Below are 17,147 nucleotides of genomic sequence, written 5' to 3'. Positions count from 1 at the left end.
TGTGATTATGTGTGCATTGATCCACCTGAATTCCTCTTCAAGACATTCTGAGATGTATAATGGATTAATTTTTAATGTTTTTTTTTTTAGCCAATGTATGAAATAATGGGTTTCATTGTAACATTCTGAAGCTTATCAGCTATAAAACATTTAGAATCACTGTACATCCTTTGTGTTTATAAGATGACCCTTCTAATGCCGCACTGGCAATGTTGCTGCTGTGAAGCACATATTTGATGTTAACAGAGACATTTCACCTTTATCGTGATCAATGCTGCAGTAAAATATGTTTTCCCAGCTTTTTACTTTTGTATCTTCACACTTCTTTTAGACCGTATGCAAATGTCAGGATTTATTGTTGTTGTTTTTGTTTTTTAATTCAATTTGACAGTCTGCCATTTCACGGGTGTGTTTAAAGCAGGAGTTAACAGTGTGTGGTCCACAGGAGAGCCCAGCTGCACTTTGCCTCTGTAAACAGGTTTCATTGGCGCCGAGCCAAGCCCATTCACTCCTGTACTGTCAGTGTCGCTGTCACTGTCACAGAGGCTGACCTGACTTACACGCTTTACACGTAGTGGTGGTGCTGATGGCTACACTTGAAGCTCCCATGTGGCTGAGGCGGCCTTGGCACTTGTCAAGCCACTTCTAGCCCGCCAGTTTTTTAAACTGCCTCCGCTGAGATAGTCGGGCGCCTTTCATTCCATGTGATCTCGTTAGCTCAGCAGCCGCACTCCTTTGTCTTTGCTCTTAGAGCATCCACAGAGTCACCACAGGCAATGACCCTGGCGTTCATTTACCAGATGTTAGCCTTCTGGCCTCTGAATCATACAGCGCATGTGTTTTATTGCCCTTGACTCTTTATAGAAATTTAATTTATAGACTATTTGCCTGTGTGTGAGTAGACAAAGTAAATTTCCTATTCATGATTTAGGTTAGAAGTAGAATTAAATTGTATTTTGGGGAAACATCAACCTGTAAGATAATTTCACTGATTTGTGTGGAATCATTTTGGGTTTGTTGCTGTTAAATTACATTTTTTACTTTGTGTGTGTATGTGTTTGGGCACAGGTGACATGGGGCATGTGTGGCAGTCAGAGGGACAAGTTACAAGGGCCGTTTCTTTCATTCCACCCTATGGAGCTCAGGAATTGAATCAGGCGCTCAGGCTTGGTGGCCTTGGCCTTTGCTCACCGAGCCGTCGGGGCAGGATGCACGGCTTAGAGGGTTGTTCTGGTGTTCCGCAGGCAACCATCAATATTGTTCTTGATCGAGTTGGGAAGACTGATCCTGTCACCAGAGGCATCGAGATCACTGTGAACTACCTGGGGATCCAGTTCGACGTAAGAGCCATGCTAGCTCCTGGTTTAAGTGTCCTGCTCTATCCAGCCGTAGCCTGACACTCAGGTTTTAACTCCTGAACTTCGGGGCCATTTGTCCTCACGTGTGTTGACAGCTCACACAGCACATGTGTACGCAGCCAGGATTAGCTTTCTTATTGTAAAACCATAATCAGTGACCGGTAGTGACCTTCATGGGTGCTACCTGCCACTACAGGCCCTCGTCAGCCTGCCCAAGCCAGGTACCACTCTGCCAGTGTCTCCCCACCAAATGCTCAAGTCTTTCCCTATGGTACGAGATGAGCTCCCCAAACTCACAACTCACCTTTGATCTCCTGGTAGAACATTAACAACTAATTAGTGATCTGAGATAAAGCAAAAATAACCTCTGCTGTAAGAAACGATCTTTATCAGTGAACTAAGAGGGACCTTGGACTAAAGTTGAATTGTCACCTGTGCACAAAGTAGGTTTTTTTTTTAAATCATATCTCCCTATTTCATAAAACCAGGCATAAACATACCTTATCTTGAGTTCAGTGTCTCTATCCAGAGTTTAAGGATAGACCAGATGACATCACTCCAGCTGATGAGCACTTTGACAGTAAGACTGGTATCTCACCTCTGTCCTGGTATGGACTGCTTAGCTTACTTTGAACTGGCATGAGGAGTGTCTGTTGTCCTTGGTCCCCTATCTCAGCTTAGCATGACCTCACCTCAAGTGCAGCTACATAAAGTAAGCAAGCAAACTGAGATGCAGTCCTGAAGAAACAGCACAGGGATGCTTTGGTTCTTTCTTCAGGAGAGGGGCTCAAAGTCACAGTGCTCCTGTGGAGGTAAGGGCACTGTGGATGTCCTCTCTCCACCTCACTTTTTATACCTTGACATTGCAGCAGCACTGGCCAGCACGTTCCCAGAACCTGCCTGTCCCTAGCTCCCAATGCTGCCGTTCCTGGTGCACATGGCCATGCCCACTGTTACAGCAGTGTGTGGAATTTCAGCTCCCTTAGCGACTGAGCTGTCTCCCCAACCCTTAGAGTACACACACATTTTTAATGATAGGTCAACAGTGTGTTCTCTCTCCGTGTGACAGTGTGGCATCTTTTCCTTCGGGTCCTATAGATTCCAGCTGTCCATGTGCTTTATCATTGATACCTGTGTGATTTTCTTATTTAAATTTCACCTTGCTTACTGGGCTCACTGGAAGTGGGGCACTAAGGAGACAGAAGCAGGTAAATCTCAGAGCTCAAGGCCAGCCTGGTCTACAGAGCAAGTTCTAGGCCAGGCAGGGCTACATAGTAAAGTCCTGTCTCAAAACCAAATTTTCCCCCGTGGACTATACTTCTAGAAGTGAGCACTCGGAGGCTGTTCACTCATGTCTACTCTAGCTTGATTGGCTCACCTACTTCCTCCATGGTCATGCTTCTGATGAGCAAGCCTTTTAGATGTTGGTGCCTTTGCCTCACATTCTTGAGAACAGTCAAGCTCAGGTCCCCAAAATGGCTTCTCCCTGTCACAGTGCAGGATGAAAGAGCTCCATTATGTGGTTCACGTGCACCTCTTGAGTCCTCCACTCAGGCATTGAGAACAATCAGGCTGCTGCTGGGTCTTTTCTTTTTAATCCCTCCTCTGCACCCCTCGCAGTAGGACCACCTCATCAGCTGTGGTCTTTCAGTGATTAGTGCTGAACCCTCGCTTCTCTGTACCTGCTTTCTTTGACCCTTGATTCAGTCAGGACTTGATTCAGCCTGCTGACTAAGGAATCCAATGCAGTCTTCCCATTGGTACCTAACACCTATAGGTATTTACTTTCAAAACCAGCCTTGAGGAACCCAATGGAATTCCTTCTCCTAGTCACATGAGTCCTCAGAATTCACATTAGCTCTCGGCTCTGCCCAGAAATGTGATAGCCTATTCTTCCTGTTCTGATGTCAGGTGAAGTTCTGGTCTCAACACATTTCCTTCATTCTGGTTGGAATAATCATCGTCACATCCATCAGAGGACTGCTGATCACTCTTACCAAGGTTTGTTGTATTGCCATGTTTAAAAAGCCTATTTAATTAAATGACATCAGAGTTAGATAATCCTCAGCATTAACCTGAACAACTCAGATCTCTCTCTCTCTCTCTCTCTCTCTCTCTCTCTCTCTCTCTCTCTCTCTCTCTCTCTCTCTCACACACACACACACACACACACACACAGACTTAAACTTCTTTATGAGTTGTGAGTAAAATATGACATCATCTACCAGCCACAGATGCATTCCAAAGCTGATAAAAGGCCCATTCTGTTTGTTCTGTCATATCACCTGTAAGCTAAATTGGTACAAGGTTCGAATGACTGTAAACCACATGTGAGGAAGATGGGGAAGTCCGGGAGAAGAGCACTGGGCAGGTCACAGGATGAGGAAAGTGGGCTCTCCCTGGTAGATGATCCAAACACTGAAAGAAGAGAGAGGGAGGGAGGGACTGCAGATAATCTAACACAATCTGAAAAGAGCTCAGGGCCCTGGGCAGCCGCAGGTGGTTGGTGTGGTCCTGATGATGTCAGGGCATCACAGCCTCTGGTTTGACAACAGAAGGTTCCTTTGTTGTGTCACACATAAACCCCAACCACCTCAGGGGAGAACAGTGTTGTTTTTTGTTGTGTTTTTGTTTTGTTTTTCTTGTATCTTATGTCCCTCTCTGTAGCTTTAACACCTGAACTTGTACTTTTTGTGCCATGAAAGAGATGCTATTCAAGGTTGATCACGTAGCATGCTGTTCATGACAGGAGTCCTGCTGTACCTCCTGCTCATCTCTCCCCCTTTCTTAACAGTTCTTCTATGCCATCTCCAGCAGTAAGTCCTCCAATGTCATTGTCCTGCTGTTAGCACAGATCATGGTAAGCTTATTGGCCTGCTTTTATGTCTACAATTGTAAAATGTCAGAAATGTGATTTTGTTGGGGAGGTTTTTTGTTGTTTGAGATAAGGTCTCATGCTGGCCTCAAATTCTCAGTGAAGTGAAAGGTGGCCTTGAACTCCTGACCTGTCTCTACCTCCCAAGTGCTAAAATTTCAGGCATGTACCACCACACCCACCTTAGAAATGTTTGGAGACTTGGGTTTTTTTTGTGTGTGGGGGGGTCAAGAGTTATGTGTTTATGCATATACATGTAAGTCTGGTTGCCTGTGGACTCCAAAAGATGGTATCTGATCCCCTGGAATTGGAGCTAAGAGGCAGTTGTAAGCCCGTGATACCCAGTGTGTGTGCTGGGAACAAAATAGGCTATCTGCATAAATAGCACATGCATGAGGAACCACTGAGCCATCTCTCCAGCCCAGAAATGTGTAAACAGTTTAAGTTGGGCCAGTACAGTGGCTTGCTCAGTGGCTAACAGTGCTTGCCTCCAGGCCTGAGTACCTGAGTTCAGTAGCCAGACCCACATGGTAGAAGGAGAGAACCAACCCTAGCAAGCTGTCCTCTGACCACATGCACACTGAGGAAGATGCACAACCACACACCTATGTGCACAAATAATTGAAGAATTTTCATTTTATGTCTATGGGTGTTTGCCTACATATTTGTACACGTGTGCCTGATGCCCATAGAGGCCAGGAAAGGGTGTTTAACTCCCCCTCCCCCAGGGAACAGATGGTGAGCCACCATTGAGTGTTAGTAATCAAACCCAGGACCTCTGAAAAAGCAGCCAGTCTTAACTACTGTACTATTTTCCAACTCCAATAAAAAAAATTTTTTTTAATTAGATTTTAAATTAAATTTTCCCTGACCTGCACCTTGAAGCACTCAGAGTAACTTCTGAATTAATCGGCTTGATTTGACAGGGCATGTACTTCGTGTCCTCCGTGCTGCTGATCCGAATGAGCATGCCCCCAGAGTACCGCACCATAATCACAGAAGTCCTGGGAGAACTTCAGTTCAACTTCTATCACCGTTGGTTTGATGTCATCTTCCTGGTCAGTGCCCTGTCCAGCATATTGTTCCTCTATCTGGCTCACAAACAGGCCCCAGAGAAACATATGGCGCCCTGAACTCAGACCCATGACAGGTGTCCGGAAAGGACACAGTGGACTCCCAGGGCCTAACGCTCTATGTACAGCTGGGTTGGTGCAGTGGCCCACTCTGCCTCCAGCACATGCCTTCATCCTCCTGAGATGCCGGAGTCATGAGCAGCTTCAGCTAAGGCAAGAAGGAGAAAAGCCCAGCATTCAGCAGGGAGCACATGTGGATCTGAGACTGCGGAATGAGGTGGGGGACAGAGCACGAAGACACCCTGGAGCTCCTAAGCAGATGGCTTCCCTTGAAAACTGTCAGTAAAATCTAAGTTGTAGCACTTTGGCCTTGGGTTCACTCTGAGCACTGCCTAGTGTAATGTGAAATGCACCCCTCTCCCTCCTCCCTCCCTCAGTCCCTTCCTCCCTCCCTCCCTCCCCCCCTTTTACCCAGCTTTACCCGGTCACAGAGATAGCCAAAGGCTGTCTGCTCTTCTCTGGGAAACGGATAGCAACTGAGATAGTTTACCAAACGAGATTTTAGACATGCCAGCTTTTAATTCTTTGTAAATTAGTGAAGCGTGAATGCCCTGCAGCAGTGGGGCCACTCGGGTTGTCTTTCCCTCTGCCCCTCCTGTTGTGGGATGAAATGGTGAGTGGCTGTTACCTGGGACAAGCCCTTCCCTGATCAGAAACAAAACCTCCATCAATAAAAGGAAGGTGTTGATTTTTTTTTAATATTCAAATGCAATATAAGACAATTCTGAAATCTGTTGCCTGGAAGTCTCATTTCATTACTAAAGTCATAGTGCACATTTTGCCATGTTTTGGGCTTCTAGAAGCAAATGAAAAAGCATGAAATGTTTATACAGAACAAAGGCACTATTCAGATTCAGCTTCTGTTAGCCAAAGGGGAAGTTGCAAGCAACTCAAAAGCACTTTTAATAGTGCTGCTTAGCCACAGCGCTCTCACACACACACACACATGAATCATTGCCGTTGTCAAACCTACAGAAGTAAGAGGGTTCATCAACAGAAATGGAAAGTCACACTTTGGAAGACATCACGTAGAAATAGCTTGCTCCCTCCCTCCAGCGGAGCATAAATAAGGCCCCTGCGACAGCAGCCCTTACAACAACAGACAGTCCTGTGGGACAGAGGACTCCAGCGGCCCAACAGTCAGCAGAGCGCCTTCCTGGACCCGAAAGGAAACCACGGCTTATTCTCTTCACATCTCTGTGTCTTCGGAGTTGGAAGAAGACTGTGAGGCTGTGCTGAGACTCTGTGTAAAAGGAAAACGAAGGTTTTACCTCAGCAGGAAAGCACAGCCCAGTCTATAGAGCTGTGTGCTTAGGTCAGGCAGAGCCATGCACTTCAGAAACTGTGATCTGCATCTACACTAGGTTTGTTCCAGCTTCCTAAACACAAGTTCCTTATTGCCTAGATGTGTGTGTGTGTATGTCTATACACAGACTTATGTAAGACCACTTGAGCACTGTAACTGACATTGCCTATTAATAGAATTAGCAATTGAAAACTACAGTGAGACTTCCCATCAGAGGCCTGAGTGCTATCAATGTCCTTTTATAAACTTGGATGTCACTTCACTTTTGAAACACCAGTTCATCTATGAAGAGAAAATTAACCAGAAAAAAAAAATCTTCTGACAAAAATAATTGTAATGTCTGCCACTTACTTCCTACAGAGCCTGACCACCTCTGTGTTTTTAGTCACTGTGAAGCCAGGCATGGTTCAAATACTTTTATTCTGAAAGCAATTGCACACATTATCCCTGTCTTTTAAGTAGGAAGCTGAAGTGTGGAGCCAGGAAATCCTCGGGGCGCATAGCTGATGTGCGCCAGAAGCAGAACCGGTTAGCCATCATCAAGTGGGCTTCTCCGTGTGCTAAGAACCTAACCACGCACACCACAGTCCCCAAGCTCAGGAGGCTGAGGCAAGAGGGTTGTGAGTTCCAGACCAGCCTGGGCTCCACACTGAGGCCACATTTCTAAGAAGACAATAACTTTGTCCTAGTGCTCCCTCCTCTCCTCACAAAACCCTGACAGGCCGGTTACCCTGTTACTGTTTTGGGGGGGGTTGTACCCCAGAGAAGCAGGTCACACACCCAGCATGGTCACACTCACTCGTTCTTTCTCCAGCTCTGCTGACGGTTCTCCTTTGCCGTCAGGGCAGGTGACCAGCGGGCCAGCCATGGAGGAAACGATGGGGATTTGCTTAGCTTGGAAGTAGCTGTAGGCATTCTTTCCACAGACCAAGAGTGTGACGTGCTCCCCGCTGCTCTTGATTCTGTCCACTACTTCGTCATAGGGTTCTTCCTGCACATTCTGCCCATTCACTTCGATGATGACGTCCTCGTCCTCCAGCCCAGCCTTGTCGGCGGGGCTACCCTGCTGGACCTGTGAACAGAAGTTGAGTGTCAGCTCCAAACGTGTGTGAGGATGGGGGTGTGCTGGGGCCGCTTCCCTCCTGAAGACCCTCAAGACTTCTTCACCCCATGTCTCTCCTTGACGGGCTACACCCCCTGAACTCCAGTGAGCAGTGCTCCACACTGACTGAGCACTGTACTGCTGGGCTGAAGGCATTAAGCCCCATCTTAGGATCCCACCTTGAGAGCTGCACGGTGACCTCCCAGCCCATCCCTGCAGGCTACAGGCACCAGGACACACACACACACACACACACAGAGAGAGAGAGAGAGAGAGAGAGAAGCAGACGTGTAGCACTGCCGGAGGTGGGGCGTGCGACTGCAGCTAGTATCATGCCTACTCATGGCCTGCACTGAAAGTCCTCATCGTAACTGGCTGTGTATGCTGGGCTGCTGCAACCAGTTGCCATACCTCTTTGATAAAGGAGCCTGGCTGACCCCGAATGGCATTCAGGTGAAAGCCGTAGCTGTCATCCTCTTTAGTCAGCCTACAGAGCTTGGGCTTCTGATCTCCTGCATCCTCTGTAGTGTCTGAGCTTGTGGCCTCTGGAGGAGAAGGGGTGGGCGCTGGGCCTTCCTTGACAGAACCATTGGGCAATTCTTGACTTTGGTAGTAGAGAAGTGGAGAAAAGCGAGCCTTTTGAAAATAAAGGGGAGAAAATACACACATGAGCAGTTACATGAATGTGATGGCTTAAATCACAGGGTGTCATACATGGCTGTTCCTCAATTATAGACTCTAAAGTTTCTTAACTACAACCAGAGAAGGTAGAAAGAGGGATGTACAGAGATACATACATGTGCCTAAGATAGAAACAGTGTAGAGTTCTATACCAGACCTCAAAGCTGGCTAACAGAATTACAAGCTTAACTCCACAAAAGCAGGCAGATCACCAAACACTGTCTGCCTTAGGAAATGCCTCTGAGGGGCTAGCCCACAGAGGAGGCCTTGCTCTCCCCTGCCCTTGGGTAAGATGCTTTCCAAGCGTGTTAGAGAAACTAAAGACTGAAGACTCAAAGATGTCAGAGAAGACCAACTCCACAGGCTGGTGAGGAGGAGGTGACCACACAGCAGCAGCAGTGGCCTCCATCCCTCATCTCCCAGGGCTGGCGCCTGCCGCTTATTGAAATGACCTTGGCACTTCTTTCATTCCAGCCTTCCTCCTGTCTGCCGGTTCTGGTCCCTCTTCCTTTCACAGCCATGGTTGTGAAGAAAGCAATGATGGATACAGAAGCAGAACAGGAAACGTAATGTTTTTTGGGTTTTGTTTTTATTCTGCTTGTGCGTGCACGTGTCCCTGATGTCTTTGTGCTTGTCCTAGTTTCCTGGCAGTTTCCTTCTTTTCCTTGTGGACTTGTCCTCAGGAACTCCTTCTAAGCTCTGGAGACAGGTCTCCGTGGCCTGAAGCTCCTTAGTGTGTTTAGCCTGGCCTGCTAAGCGCGCCAGGGACCCCTTCCTGCTTCTCCAGCACTGAGGCTGCATTTTAGTGCCACATGCTCAGCATTTTGGCATGCACCCTGGGGATCAAACTCAAATCTTCACTCGATTTTTTTGGGGATTTCTCTGTGTAGCCTTGGCTATCCTGGACTCACTTTGTAGACCAGGCTGGCCTCGAACTCACAGAGATCTGCCTGCCTCTGCATTAAAGGCATGTGCCACCACACCCAGCATGTCTTCACTTTTGAGGCAAACACTTTATCAAACTAGAGCCTCATCCCTGGTTTTTGTTGTTGGTGGTGGTTTTTTAATTTTAGAATTAACTTACCTGGTTGAGAATTTTGAGTTGGGGGCTAGACTTGGGTGTGTTACGGACCTGCTCCGGGGTTAAATTGATGTCAACAGGTTTCCAGGACATTTGGTAAGAAACAGAGGACATGAAGCAATGAGAGAGCAACACTATCTACCTTGTCACTATAGCAGCTTAGCAAAAAGTGAGAGGTGGGGTTCGTTTGCCTTTCTACCCACTGAGCAGCAGCTCAGAAGCCGGTGCCCTGCAGCTCAGCTCCAAGCATCCTTCAGGAACATGTTCACAGATGTAGGCTAGACAGTGTGAGCAATCATCAAAGTGACGCATAGCTCCCCTGGCAGGCACAGCAGCTGTGTCTGCCTGGGGATGAACTGCTGGTGTCAAAGCACACCAGTATGAAAGAAGAAGCAGGAGGCTTTTATCCATCCTTTTGAGTCCTCTCGGATCTAGCATCTAGCTCTGTCGGGAACTGTTAGAATGAGTTACTCTCTGCTGTACCTCAAAAATCCAACCCACCCCCATGCCAACCTATGAAACCTTTCTTGGAGAGAGGGGCAGGCTCCCCTCTCACATTAACCAAAACAGGAAAAATCACACGTACATCCTTCTGTGAATATTCTATCATAGATTTTATTTTCAGGAATTACAACGGAGCCCTCAAGGCCAGTGTCGACTTATAGTAGCAAAACTGGCTTGCTGAAGTTAGCTGCCCCATTTCTAACAGCTACACTAGTTCTTAAGCCAAAGTAGCCCTCTAAGCCTTTCAAATTAGTTCCTTTTTAAAAGCAGGTGTATTCAGGCTGGGCAGTAATGAGTACTTACTGCCTGCCAGCCTTTTATATTCAAGGTAATGCCTGGTGTCTTCCCAATCCTTCTGTCATCAGCTTTTTGGTTGCAGGACTTGTCAAAGTTGATTCTCAGAACTGAACAGTATGAATTTATTGGACATACATGTGAGATATCTTAAGTAGTCTAATTTAGTCCTCTCAGTACCCTTCATGGTACCATACAATAAAGAAAACGGGCTCAAGACAGCTTACCCACAGTTTCATTACCAGTGCCTGCATGGCTGGTCTGACTCAGTGCAGAAAGGTGGCTACCTCCAAAAGCCAATTATGTCACCTTAAATTGTTTTGGGTTATTAAATATATTCTCAACATTTCCCATTCCAACAACTTCCTTTCAAGTTAGAATGGTATTCGAAAAGCATCCATAGTCTGTCTTGTTTTTATTCCCCCTAATCTGATTAGGAGGGTGTGTGTTCATGGATATGACGGTGCACACATGTATGTGGGAGACAACCTTGGATGTTATTCCTAGGCTGTCCTTCCACCTTGCCTTTTCTGTGATATCGCTGGCCTGGTACTTCCTCATTAGGCTAGGCTGGCTGGCCATTGGGCTCCAGGAACCTGTGTGTCCCCATCTCTCCAGCTCTCAGATGACTGGCACACACACCACACCTGGCTCTGATGCACAGGTGCTGGGATCAAACTCTGTCCTCATACAAGGCTGCCACTTCACTGATTGAACTGTCACCCCAGCCCCTGGCTGGTAATCTTGAATATTAATTACATCATCCTATCAATTACCCATCATTCCTTTAAATCCTCTGAAAATACATTAAATATGTATGCCATGTCTCTGCCCCAATGTGTCTGTGTGTCTTGTGTGTGTGCATGTGCCATTAGAGACTTCAGTTCACGTTACTATCCCAATACCAAAGATTCTCTAGCTATGGTTGCTCAATTAGCTAACAAATACATTCTTTTCACCCCAGTTAACTCATTAATCTTGTTGACAGAAGTGTCATGAAAGATCTAATCAAGATTTGCGGAAACATGGGTGTCTAATGAACTGAGTCTGAGAACTTGGGTTCAGGTACTGATCTGATCTCTGCTAAGCTGGGTGCCTCAGTAAGTCGCCTAAGCATGATCTCCCAACTATGAAGAGGCAGTGTCACCACCCATACTCTTCTGAGGTGCTTTTGCTACTATCATCTGTGTATGTGTGACCAATGTCCAGAAAGGAAGACGCCATTGGCCCCCAGACATCTCTTAAACTAGACTGAACCCCAATTCTCAGGGTAAAATATTTTAAAACCTTGAGATTGGGACTGGAGATGCTCACATGACATGCTCACATGACACTCACGTGCTAAGATCACATGCCACTCTTGCAAAGGCTCCCCACACCCACATCAGACAGTTTACAGTTACCTGTCACTCCAGCTACAAGGGGACCCCCACACCCTGTGGGGTATTGCTGCTGGGCACCTGCTCTCATGTATGTATACCCACATATAACCACACATACAACTTAAAAATAGGAAACATTATTTTAAAGCCTCCAACACACATACAAACAGCTGTCATAATAAGAACTAAGAAGGAATGCAGCTCTTGAGCTTCTTGGTGAACCTGTGTCTACTGTATTTACCAAGGACAATGTGACTGAAGTCCCAGACCCCCACAGCATCTCCGCTGATGAAAGCTTCCATGACTGTGGAGAGGTGAGAATGCTGCAGCTCCCGGGCCTAATGAGTTTCTCTAGGGTGATCTTTAGCCTAAAGATTGATTCCTTGTCCACCTCTAACATCCTGATAAACAAGCCGGAATGAAAAAAAATGTATTAATAAAAAATGTATTAATGTATTAATAAAATGTATTCTCCACCAACCAAAGGGCTAAATGCTGTCACAGTGTCTGAAGAGTCTCTGCCTGACTAACCTGCTTCTGATGTTTCAAATCTAATTTGTTTTTGTTTTTTGAGACAGGGTTTCTCTGTGTAGCCTTGGCTGTCCTGGACTTGCTTTGTAGACCAGGCTGGTCTTGACCTCACAGCGATCCATCTGCCTCTGCCTCCTGTGTGCTGGGATTAAAGGCGTGCGCCACCGCCGCCGCCACCACCACCCAGCCCAAATCTAATTTTTTTAAAGCCTTGATTTATACTTTTCTTTGTTCTGTTACTATAAAAACAAAACAAAAAAATTCCACTTAACTGCTTCCATGTTGGAACGTGACTTGAAGTAGCCTAAATCTATGTCCTCAGACCATGGTCACTTAAATTTAACTCCCAGATATGTGCTTATTCCTGCTCAGGTTGAGAGCTGTTGTTTTGCATCAACAACCAACTATTAAACCTTTCCAGATCTTTACTCAAGATTGATGAGGCTTGCTGACCAACAGTATCACATCCATTTATCAAGGCTGGAGAAACAGGTCAGCAGTTAAGAGTGCTCAACTCTTGCGATGACCTGAGTTCAGTTCCCAGTTCTCACAACAAGTGGCTCACAACCTCTGTGACTCCAGCTGCAGGAGAGCTGCCACCCTCTTCTGACTGCGACGCCTGCATGCATATGTGTATACACATAGACAGACTCACACACACAAAACAAATCTAAAACTAAATCCATTTCTGCCTGTGCCAGCTTGGAGAAGTCCAGGCCGCCTCTGCCCGGTTTCAGATTCCTGTTCTTCATAGCTTATCCTAGAATCAGCAAGAGTAAGTTTTCAGCTAATCTACACATCCAAAGCCTTTATCCAGGAATTCACAATTCATTTAACATTCTTCTGTCACTACCAATTTGAGTCACAAATTGGCATTAATGATTCTTATGCTCCTTCTGGGCTGATGATCAAAGTAACTCAGCCCAGAGATGAAGGGCATGAGTCAAGGCACCCAAGCTCAAAGCATGAGTCTGCATTACTGGGCTCACTTACCAGTCTGTAGATGCTGTCCGCCTCTTTGTCCACTACCAACAGCATTGTCTGGTCTCCACCCTTTCTGATCATGTCCACCACACTGTCATGATCCAGGGCTTCCACAGGCTCGCCATTAACAGCCACTACCAAGTCATTAGTCTTCAAACCAGCTGCCTCTGCTGGGCTTCCAGCTTCTACATCCTTGATGATTTGACCTACCCTCCCCCAAAAAGAAAAGTTACCAGAAAAACACCCCCATACATAAGCCCTGGGATTTCTGCTGGGTCCCAGGCCTTGAAGGAATAGGCACAATGAAGCCAACTCCTTCCCCACTTCTCCACCCCAGGGGCCTACAAATAAATATACTCTTTAGCTTGTGCCTGGAGCACACCCAACATCTAACAGAGAAAGGGTCTTAAAAGATTGAAAACCCAGTGTTTAGTTGCACTGTCTGATGCTTGCTTTTGACAAAGTGGCAGGCAAACAAGTTCCTAAGAAGTCAGTGGGTGTACCCACGCCACAAGTTTTACCCAGCAGGTAAGCCACAGAAGGGGCAGGGGCCAGTACTGAGGAAGTGGAAACAGGAGACAGGAGAGTCTCAAGTTCAAGGTTAGTCCATACTCAGTGAGGTTTTTTTTTTTTTTTTTTTTTTTTTTTTTTTTTTTTGGTTTTTCGAGACAGGGTTTCTCTGTATAGCCTTGGCTGACCTAGACTCGCTTTTATAGTCCAGGCTGGCCTCGAACTCACAGCAATCCACCTGCCTCTGCTTCCCGAGTGCTGGGATTAAAGGCGTGCGCCACCACGCCCGGCTCTCAGTAAGATCTTGATGCAGAAGGCAGGGAGGGAGATGGACAGCCAGGATTCCCTTGGAGCTGTGCTGCTATGTTAGTAGCACTGCACAATTTGGGGGTCACAGCCTATACCCCAACAAGCAAGGTTTGGCCACTATATCCTCCATAGGCTGATCAGAACAGCCAAATTAATAATGAAAAGCAGAAAAGGGGCACTTATGCAATGTGGCCACCTTGGTAATAAGGACAGAGGTATCCAGAGACACCCTTCAAGTCCATCTTCAGGGCCCTGAAGTCAGGCTAAAGCCCCACCCCGACTGACACATCCTGTCTTCTCCTGCAAGGTGGTCTGATAAGTTGTGAATCCCTTCCTGGGTGCCCAATGCCCCCAGATTTAGGCTTTCTCTTCTCCTAGCATGAAGTCGCATGGGGACTTCCTTGGGCAAATTCCCTGAGGCCAATTCTGCACAACGTACTGACGCTTGTGTTCAAGGCCATCATGCTGGCAATGTAAAGTCAGACATGGGCGGGGTGTTCACACCACAGAAATCAACAAATGCTCTCGATTCATATTTCTCTCTTAGAGCCGAGTCCCACCTGTCTATCCAGAACCCGGGACTCCAGAATCAGGCCACCAGGGGGCAACCTCTGCAGCCCTGCCTCGGACTTCCCCGGCAGGATCTAGAGGGTTGGAGAGCCAGCGCCCCCGCCTCACCTTTCTGTTCAGGGCCTGCCTTCAGATAGAAACCGTAGCCATTACTTCCCTTCTTGATTACCACCACCCGGGGTTGGTGGGGCAGCAGTTTCAAACTGGCTGTCTCCCTCTTGAATTGGGTCTTCTGCTCACAGTGGCACTTGGCAGTTTCTTTGTCCACAAGGAGGAACATGATGCGACTTCCTGACTTCTTCACCTGCGCAAGACAGGCAGACCAGGGACGGGGCGTCCACAAAGGATGCCAGGAGGAAGGTCGCCATGCAGAGCAGAAGGCCCACTCGGCACGTGGCCCACGCATGAGCATTTGGGCTGCTCCCTCCAGCCAGACTGGTACTAAATGGAGACTTCAGAAAGCCCCAATAAGCTTTAGGCTGTATACTGCTTTGAGTGGTGACGAAACCCACCCCTTGCCGGCCGACACCGCCATCCAGAAGGTGTGTAGCATACCCATCCTTGTGCACTACATCTGTCAGTCACTGAAGGAAGCGGGCCATCCAGAGACAGGGAACAATGCTAAGCCTTATCTGTAGTGTTCCTTCCTCGGCACCCAGCCCTGTGATAGTTTAACTCTCGAGTCAGACATGGTGACTAACAGTAAATAATAATTGATTGTAACAATATATTGTAGCAACAGTTATCTAAACTTCTGAGCCACTCATTTCTGGAAGTTTCTATTACTTCAGATGCAGCTGACCACAGTAACTGAAAAGTGCAGAAATGGAAACTGATGGGAAGTGAAGAAGGCCAGAGCCGTCTGGCACTGCCCATGCCGCCCGTGATTCTGCGCAGCCTTTCTACACGGACTCTCTTCCCGGGGATGGATGCCCTCCCATTACACACTCACCCAGGCCCTACCACCCAACTCCCTGTCACTTCCGAAGAAAGTGGAGGGGAAGGCAGATGAGGAAAGTGCTATTCCGGAGCATACCTTTTCCACCACTTCCTCATAGCTGGCATTCTGTACATTTTCTCCATTCACTTCGATCAAGTGGTCATCAGCCAGGACGCCAGCTCTCATGGCCACGCCCTGAGGTATTATGTCAGTCAGGCACACGCCCTTTTTACCTGGAAGAAGAGTAGGGGAGTCCGCTGCACAGGGGTGCTTCCCATCTGGCAGGAAAGAGCTCCCTGTGCATGCATTTAGAGGTGACCCCTCGCCTCAGCTCTCAGCCACAGCTCCCAGCGCAGGCTAGGCAGGGCCCTTACTCAGCCACAGCTCCCAGCGCAGGCTAGGCAGGGCCCTTACTCAGCCACAGCTCCCAGCGCAGGCTAGGCAGGGCCCTTACTCAGCCCAGCCCCAGCGCAGGCAGGGCCCTTACTCAGCCACAGCTCCCAGCGCAGGCTAGGCAGGGCCCTTACTCAGCCACAGCTCCCAGCGCAGGCTAGGCAGGGCCCTTACTCAGCACCTGTCTGCTGGTTTGATTAGACTTTCTCAGTCTGAGGGAAAGCCAGACGCTCGGTGACAGGCACCTGAGATGGCTCGGAGGGGAATGAATGACACCTGGTGCCAAGTCTGACCACCTGGGTTCAATTCCCGGGTCCACGTGGTAGAACAGAACAAAACTGACTCCGGCAAGTTGTCCTCTGGACCCCATACATTCAGCATGGCATACATGTGTACACACACACACACATACATATACACACATACACATACATGCACACACATACACGCACACACATATATATACATACATACATACAAACACACACACACACACGTAAATTTTTCAAAACAAATATATCTGGCTTTGGCCTCTTGAACCAGAAAGTACTGATCCATGCCCACGCTGCATCAGCCTGTTGTTCCATCTTTGCTTCTGTAGAATTAGAAGTCATCTGCTTGACTCCTTCCCCTTTAAACGGTCCCCTCACCAACCATCACCCACTGCTGGGGTCCACAAGCCTTCCTGTTGCTGGGCAGCAAGGTCAGAGAGAGACGGCAGTGGAGGAAATGGAGCACATGCCTGCAGTGTGGTTTAGGTGTTACTCTAAAGGCACGCTAGTGAGTCTTTCTAAACGCCAGACATGTCTATCTCCACTGAAGGTAGCTTTCTATGGCTACATCTGTCCCTTGTGAGAGTCCCCCTACTTCCCATTAGAAGAACACAAGGACAGCCTCTTCAGGCCATGGATCAGAGCACGCCTCCCGGAAGCTCTCTGAAGCAGGGACGAAGCATCTGTGAAGGGACTTGCCAGCTCTTAGTTCATACCTGGGCCCCCTCAACGCTCCTTGTCACATAGGCTGTGGTGAACTAATGTATGATATGAAACTTCTCACTGCCCTTAAAAGGTAATGAAAAGCCGGACCTTTCCTCTGTTCTGGGGCTTGGAGACAGCTCTGAAAGCTGGTCTCTGAAAAGGCAGCTCCCCTAGTCTCCTTGCCCTCCTTCTCATGGGGTTGGTTGATTCATTAATA

At 47.6% G+C, this 17,147-nt stretch overlaps 2 protein-coding genes across 8 annotated transcripts in view; one reads left to right on the top strand and one right to left on the bottom strand.

The window, feature by feature from the left end:
* GPR89A (G protein-coupled receptor 89A) overlaps nt 1–6,096 on the top strand; it is a 32,386-nt gene extending 26,290 nt beyond the window's left edge. For all 3 annotated transcript variants that reach the window (XM_084757548.1, XM_084757549.1, XM_084757550.1), the window contains 4 exons: nt 1,245–1,340; nt 3,270–3,359; nt 4,153–4,218; nt 5,160–6,096. In XM_084757548.1, the coding sequence (XP_084613674.1) occupies nt 1,245–1,340; nt 3,270–3,359; nt 4,153–4,218; nt 5,160–5,366 (459 nt within the window). In that variant the 3' untranslated portion in view covers nt 5,367–6,096. The remainder of the gene's footprint in view (nt 1–1,244; nt 1,341–3,269; nt 3,360–4,152; nt 4,219–5,159) is intronic.
* Nucleotides 6,038–17,147, bottom strand: part of PDZK1 (PDZ domain containing 1) — a 32,858-nt gene continuing 21,748 nt past the window's right edge. For all 5 annotated transcript variants that reach the window (XM_084757543.1, XM_084757545.1, XM_084757544.1 and 2 more), the window contains 6 exons: nt 15,657–15,793; nt 14,729–14,924; nt 13,241–13,437; nt 8,186–8,410; nt 7,472–7,744; nt 6,038–6,609 (listed from right to left, as the gene is read on the bottom strand). In XM_084757543.1, coding sequence (XP_084613669.1) covers nt 6,556–6,609; nt 7,472–7,744; nt 8,186–8,410; nt 13,241–13,437; nt 14,729–14,924; nt 15,657–15,793 — 1,082 coding nt within the window. In that variant the 3' untranslated portion in view covers nt 6,038–6,555. The remainder of the gene's footprint in view (nt 6,610–7,471; nt 7,745–8,185; nt 8,411–13,240; nt 13,438–14,728; nt 14,925–15,656; nt 15,794–17,147) is intronic.

The sequence above is a fragment of the Acomys minous genome, assembly GCF_964271855.1.
Source record: "Acomys minous genome assembly, chromosome: 14".
NCBI classification, from domain to species: domain Eukaryota; kingdom Metazoa; phylum Chordata; class Mammalia; order Rodentia; family Muridae; genus Acomys; species Acomys minous.
Note: the sequence above shows the minus strand (reverse complement) of the source record. Positions and strands in the feature narration are given on the sequence as shown.